We start from the raw sequence: 15,429 nt of genomic DNA on the forward strand, positions 1-15,429 counted from the left end.
CACCTGAGCCCGGAAAGGGGTCTCCAGCTGGGGCACGGCCTTGTGCGGGTTCCTTTATTCAGTGGATACTGGCAAGTTCAGAGAGAATGTCTGCAGCAGCCTAGGTTAGCTGGCTGGGTGAGTGACTTCCTCTGCCAGTACCCACCCCATCCTGGGGCAGAATAAAGAAACCCAAAGAGCAGGAAAGTGGTTTATTTGTAAAGGAGACTATCGGGGCAGGAATAGGTGAGAAGGGCTGAGGAGCACCACATAGAGATTGGGCCAGGTTATGACTATAGGACGTTTAAAAACAGGAGAGAGAAGATCAATTGTGCTGTTAGACCGGGGTGCCGAGGGGGTTCCTGTAAGTTGCTCTCTGTGGGTCCAGCCTCTACCCCACTCCAAGGCATTTGCCAGCCCTTTAGCAGTGGGGAACCCTGTGGGGAGGGGGAGGTTTTAGGGAAGGGCTTCTAAGATGCCAGCATCTGTGCCCCTACTTCCTTAGGCTCACAGCCCCCATACACACACACACACACACACACACACTACTTGTCCGCTCATCTTTTGAGTTTTTCCCTTAGTTTGGAAAAAGAGTTGTCACTTTGCCCCAAAGCAATAATAGCTCTCCTACCTCCCAACCTCTAGTCTCCAGACAGTGCCTCCCACTTCTCCAGGTTGAGACATTCTGGGCCTGGGAGGTCCCTGAACCCACATGGGTGACTGACCATGGCCACCTGGATCAAGGTGGAGAGGTGGGAATGGGGAGAAGGCTGACGGAGGCAGAAACCGGAAGTACAGAGGTGAGGTGCAGGCCCAAACCTCTGCTCAGCTGGGCAGTAGGTGGAGCCCCTGGGCAGGAGGCCTAGAAGTTCTCATAATGGTGGGAGAAATGAGTCCGGTCCTGCCTGTTGATGAGCTGACAGGCTTTTTCCACATTCTTGGTCATGCCAGGGGGGCCGCAGCTAAACACCCCGATCTTCCTGACCTGTTGTGGGAGGAAGAAGTCAGGGCTAGCTTAGTGTTCAGAGAGAGGGCTAGCTCAGTGTTCAGAGGGAGGGCTAGCTCAGTGTGCGTGTTAAAGACCAGCAAGAGTCCTTGGTGAGGGCTCATTCCGTGTTCCTGAGGAAGGTTTGCTTCCTACCATCCATGGTGAGGGTTGACTCTGTTTCTAAGTCTAGCTCAATTTTGGTAGATTTGCTCTCTGTGGGTCTAGCCTCTACCGCCTCCAAGGCATATGCCAGCTTCAAGTGCAAAATCGGTGTTTCTAATAGGGGCCAGGTTAATCAATGTTCAAGTTGAGGGATAGCTTAGTGTCTCAATGAGGGCTAGCCCAGTATTCATGAGAGTAGTGGCTAGCCCAATGTCCATGGTGAAGATGAGCTCAGGGTCCAGGGTGAGGGCTGGCTCAGTATTAATGGTAAGGGCAGCTTGGAGTTTATCGTGGGGACTAGCTCAATCATTGAGCTCTTCCTTCTGGACAAGGCGTCATGGCTTCAGAAGTAGCAACTCTCTGTCACCTGCCTCCCCCTTTAGCTCAGGGTGATCCCCACTTCTCCTTGTCCATTCCATTACCCCGCCAATCTCCCAGGGGATGGGTGCTCATGAGCAATCAATTCTTTCCCTGAGGGAGCAGGTTTGGGAGCTTTGCTCAGACCCAAGATGATAAAGGTGAAGAGAACCTGGATATGAGGTAGGGACTGACCTGTGGGTGGACCTCCTGCAGGGAGTTGAAGAAAGGCTCGAAGGGGGGGCGACCGAAGTGGGTGATGGAGCGCAGGCCTGTGAACAGACTCCGGTTCAACACCTTCTGGAAGTGCCGCTCACAGATGTACTGGGGGCAGAGGGGAAGGTCAGGTCAAGGACAATTAGGGTCAGTGCCTAGCCCAAGCCAGCCTGCAGCTCAGGAGACAGAGACTGGGGTGGGGAGGAAGCTGGAGGCTGAGGATATAGGCCACCAGCTCTGTGCTTCCTGCCAACTGAACCTGGCTGTCTGCCCATCTACCCTGGCCATCCTGCCTTGCCCTGCCAACCACACACCCACTGAGCTGCCCTGCCTGGCCGGCCCTGACGTACCAGCATGGTGGTCCTCAGGTCGAACTTCTCAGCCAGCTGGGTGATGTAAATGTGCACGGACACCAGGTCCTGGCAGTCATTCTCCTCCACCTCCCGGATGATGTCAGCCAGCCACTCAAACTGCCGCTGGGTCCGTGTCACCCAGATGAAGTAGATCTGGGGACACATAGCTGGAGCTTAGGACCCAGCTCATCTCAGGCTCCCTCCATCTGAGGGATCTCCACACCAGTAGACCTCTTCTGGTCTCGGCCAACTTGTGCCTCTCTCCCCCCAGACAGCCTGGGGAGATGGAGTATGTGGGGCTACAGGGCCAGGCTCTGGGGTAGGAGATGGAGTTGCCGCAGGACATGGAGAGGTGGGTGTGAAAATAGCTTGGGGCGATTAGAAAGGACCCTTGTCAAGTGAGCTGAAGGTCTGAGGGGGTGGGAAGCAGCTTTTTCGTTCTGAGCCTACCCTGCCACTCCCTCCAGTGGGTCCTCCTCAGGCTTCGAAGCTCCCACCCAAACTTAGCCCAGAAAGAGAGGGTCCCACCAAGGGTGTGTCACAGAACAGCCTCAGGGAAGACCCAGCTGACTACCTGGAACAGATAAGAATGGGCTCAAAGAGAGATGAGAGGGATGGAAGCCCCCCTGGGGGGACCCATCTCCAGCTTCTGATGGGGAGAAGTGGGGCGGTGTGGGTTAAGGAGCAGAGGCAGAGCTGGCGCTGCCAGAGGAGCAGGGGAGCTGTCTGTCACCCTCCAAATGCTGACAGCATATGGGTTAGGCCTCTGCCTGCTGCATTCCTGCGCCCCTGACTCACCTGCCAGGCCCAGAGAAACAGGCAGGGGCCTGCCACCAGGTCCAGGCTGGGGCAAAGGGGCCCACTGTAGAGGGGGCCTGAGGGCCTGGGCTGTGTTCCTGGAGCCAACCCAGCCCCCAGCCCTGCCTCGCCCCTCTTCTCCTCTTCCCCTTGAGAGCAGAGTCAGTTTCGCTTCTGCCCCACCCCACGGGTGCCCTCCCTCTCCCAGCCCAATAGTGCTTCAGTGCTGGCCTCCTCTGTAAGAAGGGGGAAGGACTCTGAGAAGCAACTCCTATGTAGGGTGCCCCATAACTGAGGGGAAAAGCCTGGAGGCATCAGCAAACCAACTCTGTCCTTTAGGGTCTGGAGATATTCTGACCACCCTGGGGTCGGGCCAATGTGGCCTTGTCCAGATCAGGGGGGCCAAGAACAGAGGCAGGAGAGACAGGCACAGGTGGACACAGTGATAGGGAGCAGGGGACATGGGCTGGCGGGAGGAGGGGGTACTCACCTTCTTACAGAACACTTGGCTGCTGACTGATGACTTGAAGACCAGGTCTTTGAGGATGGAGGCAAAGGGGGTGACCCCAATGCCCCCTCCCACCAGGACTGACACCTCAAACTTATGCCACTCCTGGTGGCCCTCTCCAAATGGTCCATCGAGGTACAGCTGCAGAGAGGGGAGTGGGTTTGAGTTAAGCTCAGCCACCACTATAGTTCTGAAGCCACAAATGGGAGGCAGGGAAAGGCAGTAGGTTTATGGAGTGAGGGGGAAGAAGGGGGTGGTGGTATTATCTAGAACAACCAGTCTTTGGAGGGGGGGAGGGAAGGAACACAGTGGGGAGTCTGATGCTGCAGGACCAAAGCCTGATAGGGGATGTGGGAACATGTGGTACATGTGGCCTGCGTCTGGGCACCTTCGGGTATCTGGCACAGCCGTTGCCCGTCAAGGGTGAGTAGATCTCCCTGAGGCGAGTGGTCCAGGGCCCCGCTGCCCGGATGTGCAGGCTGAGCGTGTCCTCATGGGGTGCAGAAGTCAGCGTGAAAGGGTGGTACTCAGTGGTCCCTAGAGCCAGGCAGGCGATCCGCACCCACTGTCCTGACTTGTACTCAAAGCCTTGGGGCCGCTGGAACTGCAGGTGGGTCACTCCTGAGGAGGGGAGGTAGGTGGGAGGCTGCTGTACTGAACCCAGTAACAATGTGGCCTCCAGAGAGTTCCCTCACCTGCAGCTGCAGCTCTGCTTCTGAAATATGACAGTGGAGGCCTCCCCCCATCAGAAGTCATTACCTCTCTGGGGCTGTGTCCACCCTGAGGAGGGGCCGGGGCTGGTGGTCAGCAGGGCAAGGGGTAGGCTGGCCTGGGCTGCTCCTCTTTCTGTTGTGAAAGAGGCTCAGGTCCCCGGGCAAAGAGCTTCTCTTACCAGCTCCCTTGTCCCTGCCACCCCAGGGCCCCTGCCAACTCCACTGGGCCAGGCCAGGAGATTGCAAGGTCCAGACTCTGCACGTGCCCTATCAGCTTGCTCAGTACCACCTATCTGGTCCCCTGACAGCCTCTGGGTCTGTACCTGATGGCAGCAGCTCCGCCTTCACTACGCTGATCTCCACCTTCTTCCGGCTCAGGCTCACCAGCTTGTCCCCAACATAGATTAGCGCCGGGACCAGGAAGAAGATGTGGAAACGGGGCAGCTGGATCAGAGCAAAGCTGCCGTGGATGATAAGCTAGATGGAGTGAAGAGTGGAGGTCAGACCCAGCCACATCCACAACAGGGTCCGAGGCCAGCTCGGGCCGTAGACCTCTGCCTCCTTCTCCCACTGCACATCTGATCCCTGCCTCACCGTGTGCCACGCTCCTTCCAGGTTCCCAAACCTAACCACTCCCCCATCCACAGTACTTTTGTTTCATCGTTCATTGACATGTTTGCTATTGTTTGCCCCACTGGACTACAGAAGGGGGGACCGTGTCCATCTTGTTTGCCACCATGCTCTCAGCTCCTAGCAGATTCTGCCTCGTACATGGGAGACACTCAATACCTGTTGAGTCGAAGAAGGAGTTTCTCCAACTTTTCCTCTCCCTTTGGAGACTAAGAACACCTCACCAGTCCCCCTTTTCCATAAATTAACTGACAGGTGTTGTCCAGCTCTGGTCCTTTCCCCAACAGGCTGGTCTCACATGGTCAGACACTACTTGCCCCCTTCCTTCCCACTCGCTTGCTCCTGAGTCAGCTCAGTCTGGCTCCCACCTCCACCTCTTCTCAGGACCTGCTCTCAGCTGGCCAAACCCTGAGGTATCCTTTCAGACCACATTCGCTCCCACCTTTGGCAGCCTGTGGCACTAGTGACCACCCACTCCTTGCCATGGCTGCAACAATGCTCTGCTGCTTCTCCCCCTTTCCCTCTGGGCTGCTCACTCCCACCTCCTGCACTGGCTCTGTTCCTTCTCCCACCTCCAATCCTGTTGTTGCCCAAGCCTGATTTCCTCACCCTCTGCTCGTCTCTTTCTACGCTTTCCCAACTCTCCCACATGGCACGGCCTCAATGGAGCCACAGTCCCTCGGCTTCAGCTGCAGCGGCACAGGTCCACCATGTCCGGCCACCACCGGGGGTCCTGTGGCCATCCGCAGCCAGGCCCGTCTCCTCCGTGCCCTGAATGTTCCATCATCATTCCCAGCCCTGCCCCTATGTTCAGGCCCTTCCTTCTACCTGGATGGCCTTTCATTTTCCACTCTGCCCTCTGTCACACCTTAGCTTCTCTCTCCTGAAGGCTTGGCCCAAGTCCCATCTTCTCCCCAAAGTCTTCGCAAACCAGTTTGGGGCAAATGAAACTGCTTTCCCTGAGCTCCTGTAGTATACTCTTGGAACACTTAGCTCACAATTAGTCCTATATTCTCTGCTCATTTTGATCAGTTCTCGTGTGTGGCACTTGTCTCTGCAGCAAATCCTAAGTTCCTGAGGGCAGAGCTCAGAGTCTTCCCCTCCTCTGCTGGGCCAAGCACAGAACTAGCACAGGCTAGACCCTCCGGAGATAACTGTGAAACTGAACTCTGGTTCCTCAGGCAGCTCTCCCTTCCCCCAGCCGAGTGCTCCTGGATTCTGAAGCCTCTCTCCAAAGGACTCACTTAAACCTCTCTGGGCTCTTCTCTGAACTGGCTCCCAGTTCCCCAAGTTTCTCTTTCATTGTGGAGCCCACGCCCACCCCCAAGGCTTCCTGAACATCCAATCAGGTTGAGAGCAATGTCAGGGTGACATCATACCCCTCTGTTTTATACTCCCCATTTGGTGTTGGCTCTACTTTTAAACCACAAAACTGCTGCAGACTCATGGCTGGCTGAGGAGCTGGAGAGCCGGAGGAACAGCCTGCCAGCTCAGCTTCTGCGAGCCCCACCCTCTCTGGCCTGGATCAGGGCCTGCACAACCTTCCCTAGGGTCTACTCCACATTAGGGTATTTGACTTGAAACTTCTCTTCCTGAAGTCAAGTGTAAATGGGAAAGAAGTGGTGGTCTGGCCCCCATCTCCCCCCAGGTGAGCCATTCCCAATCTGCCAGGGCTAGGACTGCCCAGCAGAAGGGCCTGTACCTTTCTGAGCTGCTGAGTTCCCTGCTGGCAGGAAGGGTGGCTCTGAACCCCAGTTATCCCCCAAACCCAGGAATAAATCAGAAAGGGGTCTTGGTCACAGGGAACCAGTCTGGCCCCTCTTCTGGGTGTCCCATCTAGCTCAAGGAAGCTGCTTTTTCACCAGGAATAAGAATATCATCTCCACCCCTAACAGAAACAGTAACCCCAAGGCTCCACCCATTATTGGGAAAATAGAGAGGGAAGGATTAATTAGCCACGGCTTCCAAAGAAGGGAGAGATTTCTTTGGAAACAAACATTAAGAGTTCTAGGAAATACCCTAAGCCAAGGCTGGGTAGTCATTTTCAGAACTGTGAAGTGCCAAGTCTCAGGCAAGGTGGAAACAGACCCCCCCACCTGTCAGTGAGGACAGAACTACACCTGAGAAGAGGCAGGGCTGACCACAGGCGCCAGCCTGACCCAGGCAATAGTGGACACTCTCCCTGTGTCTCAGGACAAGGGAGACCCCTGTGTCACCTGCCTGGAGCCAGGCGACAGAGAGGGCAGCTGTATGCGCTGTGCACTTCTTGAATGCTTGCAGCCAAGCTATCATCAGTGGGGACATCAGGGCCTTAAGACTTGGTTTAGCTTCTCAACAAGGCCCTGGGGGTGCACTTTGGGGAACTGCCTGTGTCCGTAAGGAAGGCAGGCCAGGCAGAGCCATGACACAGGGGCACAGATCGGAGTCAGCTCTGGAACTAGCCAGCTGAAGCAGCTGATGTCAAAGCCAGGGAAGAGTGAAGGGAGCAGGACAGGAAAAGGGAGAGAATGGGAAGGATGGGAGGCAGGAGCCCAGGTTACCAAGGAAAGGGGACAAGTTGAATGTTAACAATCCATGTCATCAACAGTCCAAGTAAAGACATTTTGAGCAAGCTCATTAACTTTAGAGGTGGCACTTAGCTGGGTGGGGTGGCTAACACCCCAGAAAACAGGATCAGAACAAAAATGGCAGAACTCAGTAAAGATAGGTTTCTCTCAAAAACGGTGATGCTCCCTTGACTGTAGGCAGTCCAGGCAGGAGCCCAAAGCAGCCATCTAAAGTAGGGAAAGACTGGCTGGGTAGAAATGATGTGGGGGTGTCTGTGAAGAACACAGATCAGCCTGGTAGGGCTACCACCGCAAAACCCATGGCAGGGAGTCCATCTCCCAAGTGTCACAAACTGGGCTCAGTCTACTTGAGAGCCCGTTCCATAACCCCATCTTTTAAGTGAGAAGTGAAGAGGATACTTGAAATAACTAAGGGGACAGGGAGCTGATGTCTCAGCCCTCACTGGCCCCCTGGGATTGCCCTACCCAGACCCCGCTAGCCTGCCTCAGAGCTGAGAGCCCTCACCAGGATGTAGAGCAGGATGTAGAGGTGGTGGGTCAGCCAGAAGCCCCGGAAGCTATGGCGGCGGAAGTGGTGGGAGGCGAAGACGTACATGACGGCCAGGACCAGGAGCAGCACGACCCCCGTTAGGCCTGCAAAATAAACATGGGGTAGAGGGCAGAGGAGCAGGGCTATTCTGAGGCTGCCAGAGGTCAGGGTCCCCTTTCCACTCCACTGTCCTATGAGGGAGTGGGGAAGCCCAGAACCGCCTTCTGTTCCTCTCTCCCCACACGACTGATCACAGGTACATTTCATCTCAACAGATCCTACACATCCTTCATAGACCTTGTCATGATGTTGTTTTTCAAGCACCTGCGTCATTATTTGTTTTGTGTCTGTCACTTTCCTGACTCTCAGGTCCACAAGTATAGGGACGAGGCTAAGCTAGTTCACCACTGAATCCTAGTGCCTAGTGTAGGGCCTGGCACACCACGGGCCTTCTATAAATGTGTGCTGAATAAACGCATGTACGGGGTGTCTATTCTGGCCCCTCTAGGTTAGACTCTGGACACTGCAGGCCCTGCCCTCATGGAGCCAAGGCTTGATCTGTGTCCCTACAGCAGTCCACCTGGCTGCTCCAGCACACAGCATGAGCACTGGCACCATGAGTGAGGGAGTGAGACCACCACAGCCCCCTGCATCCAGCCGGGAGTTGGTGGGGGGACCTCTCTTCTCACCAGGGATCCTAGGGCTGGGGTACACAGAAGGGCAATGCTGAAGCCAGGGTGGGAATGCAGGGACCAGAGAATGGCCCCTCAGCTGATCAAGGAGGAGACAGGCGGAAATCAGGAAGATCAGAGCCCTGCAGTATGGAAAAGCAGAGGTTAAGAAGGGATCTAACCAAAGCCTGTAATGTCCTGACCAGAGAAGAGCGCATCAGCACAGCCTTATCCGCTAAATCCCAGCGCACAGGAATTAGCAAGCACTCTCTGAAGTTCAAAGCAGATCGTTTCAGGATTAAAAAAATAAGAAAAACCATGCTGTATTTCACAGAGAGGAGCGAGTGTAGAAAAAGTGTTACCCCAAGGACGGAACAAACTGAAAATAGAAATAGGTTCAAGAAGTGTTTGAACAGATTCACAGCTAATAGCTCTAAAGTGAGTGATTACGAGGAGTTAGGAAAATGCCCCTAAACAGCCCTTGTCGAGACAGAGTACAAGGGGGGCGGGGCTCTGCCTGGCTTGACAAAGAGCCTGGCCCCTCCCCCATGCAGCTGGGGCACAGTATCCCTCAAAGGCGCTGTCATGGCAGGTGTGTGTGTTGGAGGGTGGAGGGGGTCCACTCCCATTCCACAGAGGGAGGAACTTGTTCAGAGTTGGGATGGGAGGCCAGCCAAGCTCCTGAGAGAAGGACTGGAAAACATCTCCTACTGCCCAGGAGAGTCCTCAGGGCTCCAGGGCAAAGCCCGGCTCAGCGTGAGAGCCAAGTGAGTGCGCCTGGGCTGCCCCGTGGCAGACAGAACCCAGAGCCTGGAGCTCAGAACCGGGCCCAGAAATTCATGGAGCAGCGAGGGCTCTCACCTGGCACGGTCTGGAAGAACCACCAGTAATACTTCTGGGGGAACTCAGACCTGCGGGGAAGAGAAAGCAAGGAAGGATCCTGAGAGATGTCTGGGACTTCCAGAAAGGACCGTCCAGAGGAGGCACCCAACCCAACCACCAGTCTCCCTTTCTGTCGACTTGGGACCGGGGGCTCAGGCTGGTCATCGTCTGTCCTATCACCTGGAAGGTGACACTCTCTTCTGAGCCAAGCGAATCTGCCTCTTTCCACCTGCAAAGAATCCCCTCCCCCCACCACACACACACACACTCACCCGTTGTTGTGGAAGAGGCCAGGGAAGAGGCAGGAGAGGACGCTGAGTGGGCTGATGGAGAACAGGTACACATTCACCACATGGCCTGCACTGTGTAAGACTAAGGAAGACCAAACAAGGTGGGAGTGAGCCTGGGGGCAGCCTGGTGGGGGTGCTCAACCCACTCAACCCAAGGAGGAGGACAGCAGCCAGCCAGAGTTGGGGGCCTGAAGAAGGGTCCTAGTGGTCTGGACTTCTGATCTCTAATGGACTTCTTGTTCTCCCCATGGCCTGTATACACACCATCCATGAACACAAACCACATGAGTCTGAAATTATACCATTAGAAGGTCACTCCTTTGGTTTCTGTCACAGAATTATGGTTTAAAATGTAAAAACTGGGAGAGATCACACATTATGTACACTCACTCTGGGGTGTTAGTAACTCATCATTTGGAGGCTGGCAAGGTGGCCTTGAAAGTGTGGGAAGAGGCACTGGTGGGGCAGTGAGGGGCTCCTGGGCCTACTTCACACCACTGCCGGGGCCACCTCCATCCTTATGAGAAGGACATCCCAGACTTACACTCAAGTTAAGTGCAGGTAGAGAGGAGGGGGCTCTCATGAGAGGGGAAGCCAGCAGGGGGCAGGAGGACATGGGAAGAATCCCAGGGACTCCCAGGTCCTGCCTGTGAGGACGATGGCAGTGGAGGCAATGAGGCGATGGAAGTCCACGGCGGCGTCGAAGGGCACGTAGCGGTTGAGGAAGGTCTCTCGCAGGAAGGTGATGAGGTTGCGGCACATGGTGAGCAGGATGTAGGAGTACATGAAGGAGATGCTGGCAGCCGTGCCCCGCGAGAGGATGATGCCCACACGGGTGGTGTCTGTGATGCCCATGTGGTGAGCCGCAAAGGCATAGTCTGCGGAGCGGCCCAGGCAGGTAAGCTGGGAGCCCCGCAGAGGACAGAGCGCTGTTGACGGACGTCAACCGCAGGGCCTGGCTCGCCACCACTTACAACGCGCCTCCCCGCAGTCTCCATTCCAGCGGGCTCCAAGCATCCAGAGCAGGCCTTGCCCCCAAGGCTGTAGCTTATTGCAAGCCCTGCCCCCAGCATGCGACACTCACCGTAGGCCTCGCCCCCCAGGGCTGTCGCTTATTGCCAGCCCCGCCCTGGGGCTGCCTGTCACTCACCGCAGGCCCCAGCCCCAGGGCTATCAATTACCGTAAGTCCTGTCCCCCCTGCGGCTGTCACTCACAGTAGGCCCTCTCTAGGAAAAGGCCCCCCGCGATGGCGTAGAACACGGCAACGCAGCCAATGTGGCGCCGGTAGTTCTCGATGAAGCGCTTGAACTGCTGCACCGTCTGGTGGCGCCGGCTGCGTTGAAACTTCTCTCGGTGAGCCTCGGTGAACAGGAGGGGCTGGAACGACGTTACCCTGGGAGACAGGAAGCCTTGGCTCTGGGCTAAGGACCCAACGCTAGTGCAGCCCTGCTCCCCAGAGGGGAAAAAAGGGCGTCAAGTTACTCAAACCAAGCAGGATTCAGACCCCAAAGGTTATACCACATTCCTTAAGCCGGCTGTTAGTGTAGGGACAGCCTCCGAAGTGGTCATCAGTAGCTCCCAGCTCCTACCAGTTCTCATCCTTTTACTGGAGGCTCAAAGGACACCTCCTCCTGGAAGCCTCCCTGACCTCCCAGGCAGAGGTGAGCACTTCCTTGAGTTCTGAAGCCCCTTGCTCTTACTACTAGTATAACATTCCTCAGTAGGACATTGTAATTATCAATGTACCAGACTATCTCATCAGACTGTGACATTCTTGGGCAAGAACTATTCATCCTGCCTGCACCCCCAGTGCTTAGCACAGTGCCTGGCACCATAGAATCAATGTATGCATGCCAAGGAGATGGATCAACTGCCTGGGCCAAAGGGGAGGAGCAGGCGTACTTCTTGCCAAACCTCCGTCGAATCTCCTGGGGAGGGTCTATGTCCATGGGGCACTGCAGTCTCTGTGGTGTCAGCTCCACCTCAACGTCGCTGCGGGGATAACGACCACTCACTCTGGGAGAGGGACTAGAACAGGAATGCGGGAGACAGGACCTTGGCCACCTGAGCCACGTGGTCCACTGCTGCCCCTGGTCTGCTTCCAGACCCCCTCTGTGGAGGAAGGGTCAGAGCTCTCAGCCAGGGGACAGCAGGATTCCCTCAGAGACCTAGCGAGAGAATGAGTGGGATCCTGGGGGTCCCAGCCAAGGCCGTCACATACAGCTGTGCCCTTCCCAAGGGCATCTGGCCGAGGCAGCAGGTGAGTGCTGAAATCCAGCAGGCTCTCTGCTTTCCCTGGTGCAGGGCTGTCTGCCCAGAGTAAGGAGTGCCTTTTTCTAATTTGCATGAAGGTAATGCATGGGCTGGGGGGACCCTGATCCCACTCATTCTGGGAAGAGAAAAGGCAACTCCCCAACCCCAGCCCTCCCTCCAACATTCCCAGTTGAGGGCTCACCAGATCTTCTCCTGGCTGATATAGGAGGCTCTCCGGCAGAAGTCCTTGATGACTTCAGGCACCTGCACTCCTGCAACGCAGAGCTGGGCTAGGGAGCAGCTCATGGCCCAGAGCCTGGGAGGACCCAGCTCAAAGGCACAGCACCCACCCCAGGTCCAGACACTGTAGGGGATCCCTGGCCAGTACCCTGCCTCTGAGTGCCCCAGCCTCAGCCCGTGTCCCCAGTGTGAGCTCGACCCAGCCACGGGTGGGTCGGGAGAAGGCCTGAAACAAAGTTGGCCAGCCAGGCTCCCCTGAGTGTGTTGTGTGTCCACCTTCAGTCCCACTCCTGGGACTGGTATCAGTTTTATGGGGTAGGTAGAGGGCAGGAACTATATGCAACCTGCCTGCCAAGACCATTCTGCCGCAAAAATCCTGCGAAAGACCCTCCTGCTTAAACCCTCCCAGGGGTTAAATATAGAATCTAGGTGGTGTGTATATGGGGGATCGCTAAAAAATTCTTTCCACTTTTCTGTATTGAAATGTTCACAATAAAATGTCGGGGTCGTGGGGAACCCTCCCAGGAGCCGCCCATTGTTCCCTGTCTGGGCTGAGCACTGATGGGCAGGGCAGGACTGAGCTGCAAATCCAGGTTCTCAAGGAGGCCTGGGAATCTCCAGGTCACTTCCAAGTGCTAAACCAATTCCGAAGATGACCCTGTTCTAGAGCCCAGAGGCAGAAAGAGAGCAAGCTGAACTGAATGAAATCAGAGTGTTAAAACAAAGTATAGATGTCTATCCTCTCAAACGGTTCAGCAAACGGCAAATGTGGCAACATGGTAACCAATGGCAAATCTAGGTGAAGGGTAAAGGGACACTCCTAGTATCATTTTTGTACATTTTCTGCAGGTTTAAAATGTTTCAGAGTAAAATTTGGAGGAAACAACAAAGCACAACAATGAAAAGCAAAACAAAAGAGTATTCAATGCTGTCTACTTAATCCTCATTCCTCAAGCCTGGTCCTCTCCTTCCCCCAGGGGCTGGATGTCCCGGACTCTGGCCCGGGTTTCCTTCCAGGCACCTGTCCTGCTCTGCCCTCAGGCCCAGGTGCCCACTGCCCTGGCAGCCTGGGAAAGGTGGAAGCTGCAGAATCAGGAGGGCTGGGTCTGCACTCTCCCAACTCCACCCTCCACCCCTGCCCCCTCCCACCCGCCTCCTGCCCCACAGAGGCCCAGCTGTGTCTTGTCTAACTCGCCCCTCTGCCCCATCTGGGCTGCTCAGCTCCCCCAAATTCTCATAATCCTGGGAGGAGCTGGGTTTGGTCTCAACATGTCCCAGTGAGAATCGAGAACTGTGAAGACACTATAACAGCTCGGAGCAGGCCACAGACAGTCCTCCTGCCTGCTAGCAGCCCCCTCCTCACTCTGACTCTAGCCCCCACCCACCTGAGTCAGACACAGGTGGGGCAGGAAGTAGGGGGAGGGACAACAGAAGTGTGTCTCCACGCACTCAGGAAACATTTACTGAGCTCTGCTCCAGAGCATAAAGTGACAAAACCAGAGCACCCCCCATGACAGGACACCCCAGCTGAGGTGGGTGTGGTCCAGGTAGGGCTGTAACGAGGAGGCAGTTGCCCCCCTGCCCTGGGCACCAGCCATAAAGGCCTTCGACAAAGAAGCAGAATTCCAGCTGCCATCCCCCATCCTCTCCTGATGCTGCCCACCCCACCAAAAAGGGCAGCATGAGCACTTTTGGGGGCCCCAGGCACTGTTGCCTTCTTGGGCCCCTTCTTCCATTAAAAAAAATTGTATCTTACAATTATGTTGATATAAAGAATATAATCCAGGCTGAATACGTTCTTACATATTTATTATCTTCCTTCTTTTCTTTGGACTTTAAAAGAAATTAAAACATTTCTGTGGGCTCCTAAAAGTATGCCGTCCCTAGGTATGTACCTGCTGTGCCTAAGGGATAGTCAGCCCTGCCCCCTGGGCCACCCCACCTTTGACGCAGAGCTGTGTGAAGCGGAGCTCACTGTCGTGGTCCCGCAGCATGAAGTGGAAGTCCTCCCATGTCAGCTCCTCCTTGTCCTGGAAGCCGGACTCCCGGAACATGGACTCCACCACCTCAGCCAACTGGTCCTTGGACAGGCAGTTGTTGGAGATCTCAATGAAGGACCTGGGGCCGGGGGGAGGGGAACCATCAAGGCCTGATAAGGGGCCTGGGGCCTAGATACAAGGGCCCACTGGCTATCCCACCAGGTGGTCAGAGCCCACATGGGAGGGCCTCCACTGGCCAAATCCCAAGCCCCCTCCTAGTCACAATGGTCTCTAGCTGTATGGGTGAGAGGAAGAGGCCTCTGCTCTTTATCCTCCTGCTCCCTCCTTCATGTCCCACCTCTTTTCCCCGGCAGTCCCTGTTCTGGCCCATTCTCCTGGCTGTCCCATAGAACCAACCTCAGCATCCTGATGAACTCATCCTTGGAAATGAGACCATTCCCATCAAAGTCGTACATGCGGAACATAAGGCGAGACTTCTCCTCAGGGGATCCTGGGAGAAGGACGATCCCATGAGAGCCCCAGCTCACCTGCCCAAACCCCAGACTGGCCAGAAGGGGCCTCACACTAGTGTGACCCACTGCTGGACACAGCAAGGAGTGTCTCTGCTTCCTGACCCCTGCCTGGGCACTCCCAGATGTCTGCCGTGGTTGGACACCTGTGGTTGCCCATCTCCAACAGGTCAGCTACACTCCAGGCTCTGTCTCCAGCCCCTTCCATCTTCTCCTATCTGGACAATCACTCCCTCCTCCCCACCTTTCATGAAGACCACCAGGATGTCCAGGAACTCCCGGAAGGACAGGTAGCCATTGCCGTCTTTGTCAGCCAGAGAGAACATGGACTCCACAAACATGTCCTGGGGCTTGAGGCCCAGGGACTCCGCAAACTCGGCCCTGCTCAGTTCACACGTCAGGGCCTCCCGCACCTTCTGTGACGAGTCCAGGGGCAGGGTCCCTGCATCCGCCTGGTTGATGTCCAGTACCTGCACTCGAGCAGGAGCAGAGGGAGGGCGAGAAGGGGACAAGGCTTCCTTGACTTGAAGGCCAGTTGAGGCTCGTAGGAGTCTCCTTTTAAGGTGTTTGCCCAGTACCCCGACCCCTAAGCACTACCCTAGCAGCCTTGTGGGTGGTCCCTGGGGCCATTTGTTCTACAGCCCCCTGGCCCTTTGCGTTAGCTGATTGCACCAGGGATGCACACTTGACCCAAGCAGGAGATCTGGAATTGGGACTGAGACGTCTTAGGTCTGTGTTGACCTGAGCGAAAGAAAATAGAAGTTGTGGCCCACCCTGTTCCTC

General features: G+C 55.8%; 1 protein-coding gene across 6 annotated transcripts in view; it reads right to left on the reverse strand.

The window, feature by feature from the left end:
- The window catches only part of DUOX1 (dual oxidase 1), a 36,331-nt gene that overhangs the window by 4,574 nt on the left and 16,328 nt on the right, over nt 1-15,429 (reverse strand). For 2 of the 6 annotated variants that reach the window (XM_070581404.1, XM_070581429.1), the window contains 17 exons: nt 14,891-15,116; nt 14,534-14,627; nt 14,080-14,255; nt 12,100-12,169; nt 11,547-11,672; nt 10,859-11,037; nt 10,291-10,521; nt 9,626-9,725; nt 9,333-9,382; nt 7,777-7,904; nt 4,398-4,551; nt 3,750-3,982; nt 3,344-3,502; nt 2,053-2,208; nt 1,682-1,810; nt 799-964; nt 177-416 (listed from right to left, as the gene is read on the reverse strand). In XM_070581404.1, the coding sequence (XP_070437505.1) occupies nt 842-964; nt 1,682-1,810; nt 2,053-2,208; nt 3,344-3,502; nt 3,750-3,982; nt 4,398-4,551; nt 7,777-7,904; nt 9,333-9,382; nt 9,626-9,725; nt 10,291-10,521; nt 10,859-11,037; nt 11,547-11,672; nt 12,100-12,169; nt 14,080-14,255; nt 14,534-14,627; nt 14,891-15,116 (2,334 nt within the window). In that variant the 3' untranslated portion in view covers nt 177-416; nt 799-841. Of the gene's footprint in view, nt 1-176; nt 965-1,681; nt 1,811-2,052; nt 2,209-3,343; nt 3,503-3,749; nt 3,983-4,397; nt 4,552-7,776; nt 7,905-9,332; nt 9,383-9,625; nt 9,726-10,290; nt 10,522-10,858; nt 11,038-11,546; nt 11,673-12,099; nt 12,170-14,079; nt 14,256-14,533; nt 14,628-14,890; nt 15,117-15,429 lie in introns of those variants that run through there. The other 4 variants (XM_070581423.1, XM_070581397.1, XR_011528777.1 and 1 more) reach the window with 3 other exon arrangements.

The sequence above is a fragment of the Equus przewalskii genome, chromosome 1, assembly GCF_037783145.1.
Source record: "Equus przewalskii isolate Varuska chromosome 1, EquPr2, whole genome shotgun sequence".
NCBI classification, from domain to species: Eukaryota; Metazoa; Chordata; class Mammalia; order Perissodactyla; family Equidae; genus Equus; species Equus przewalskii.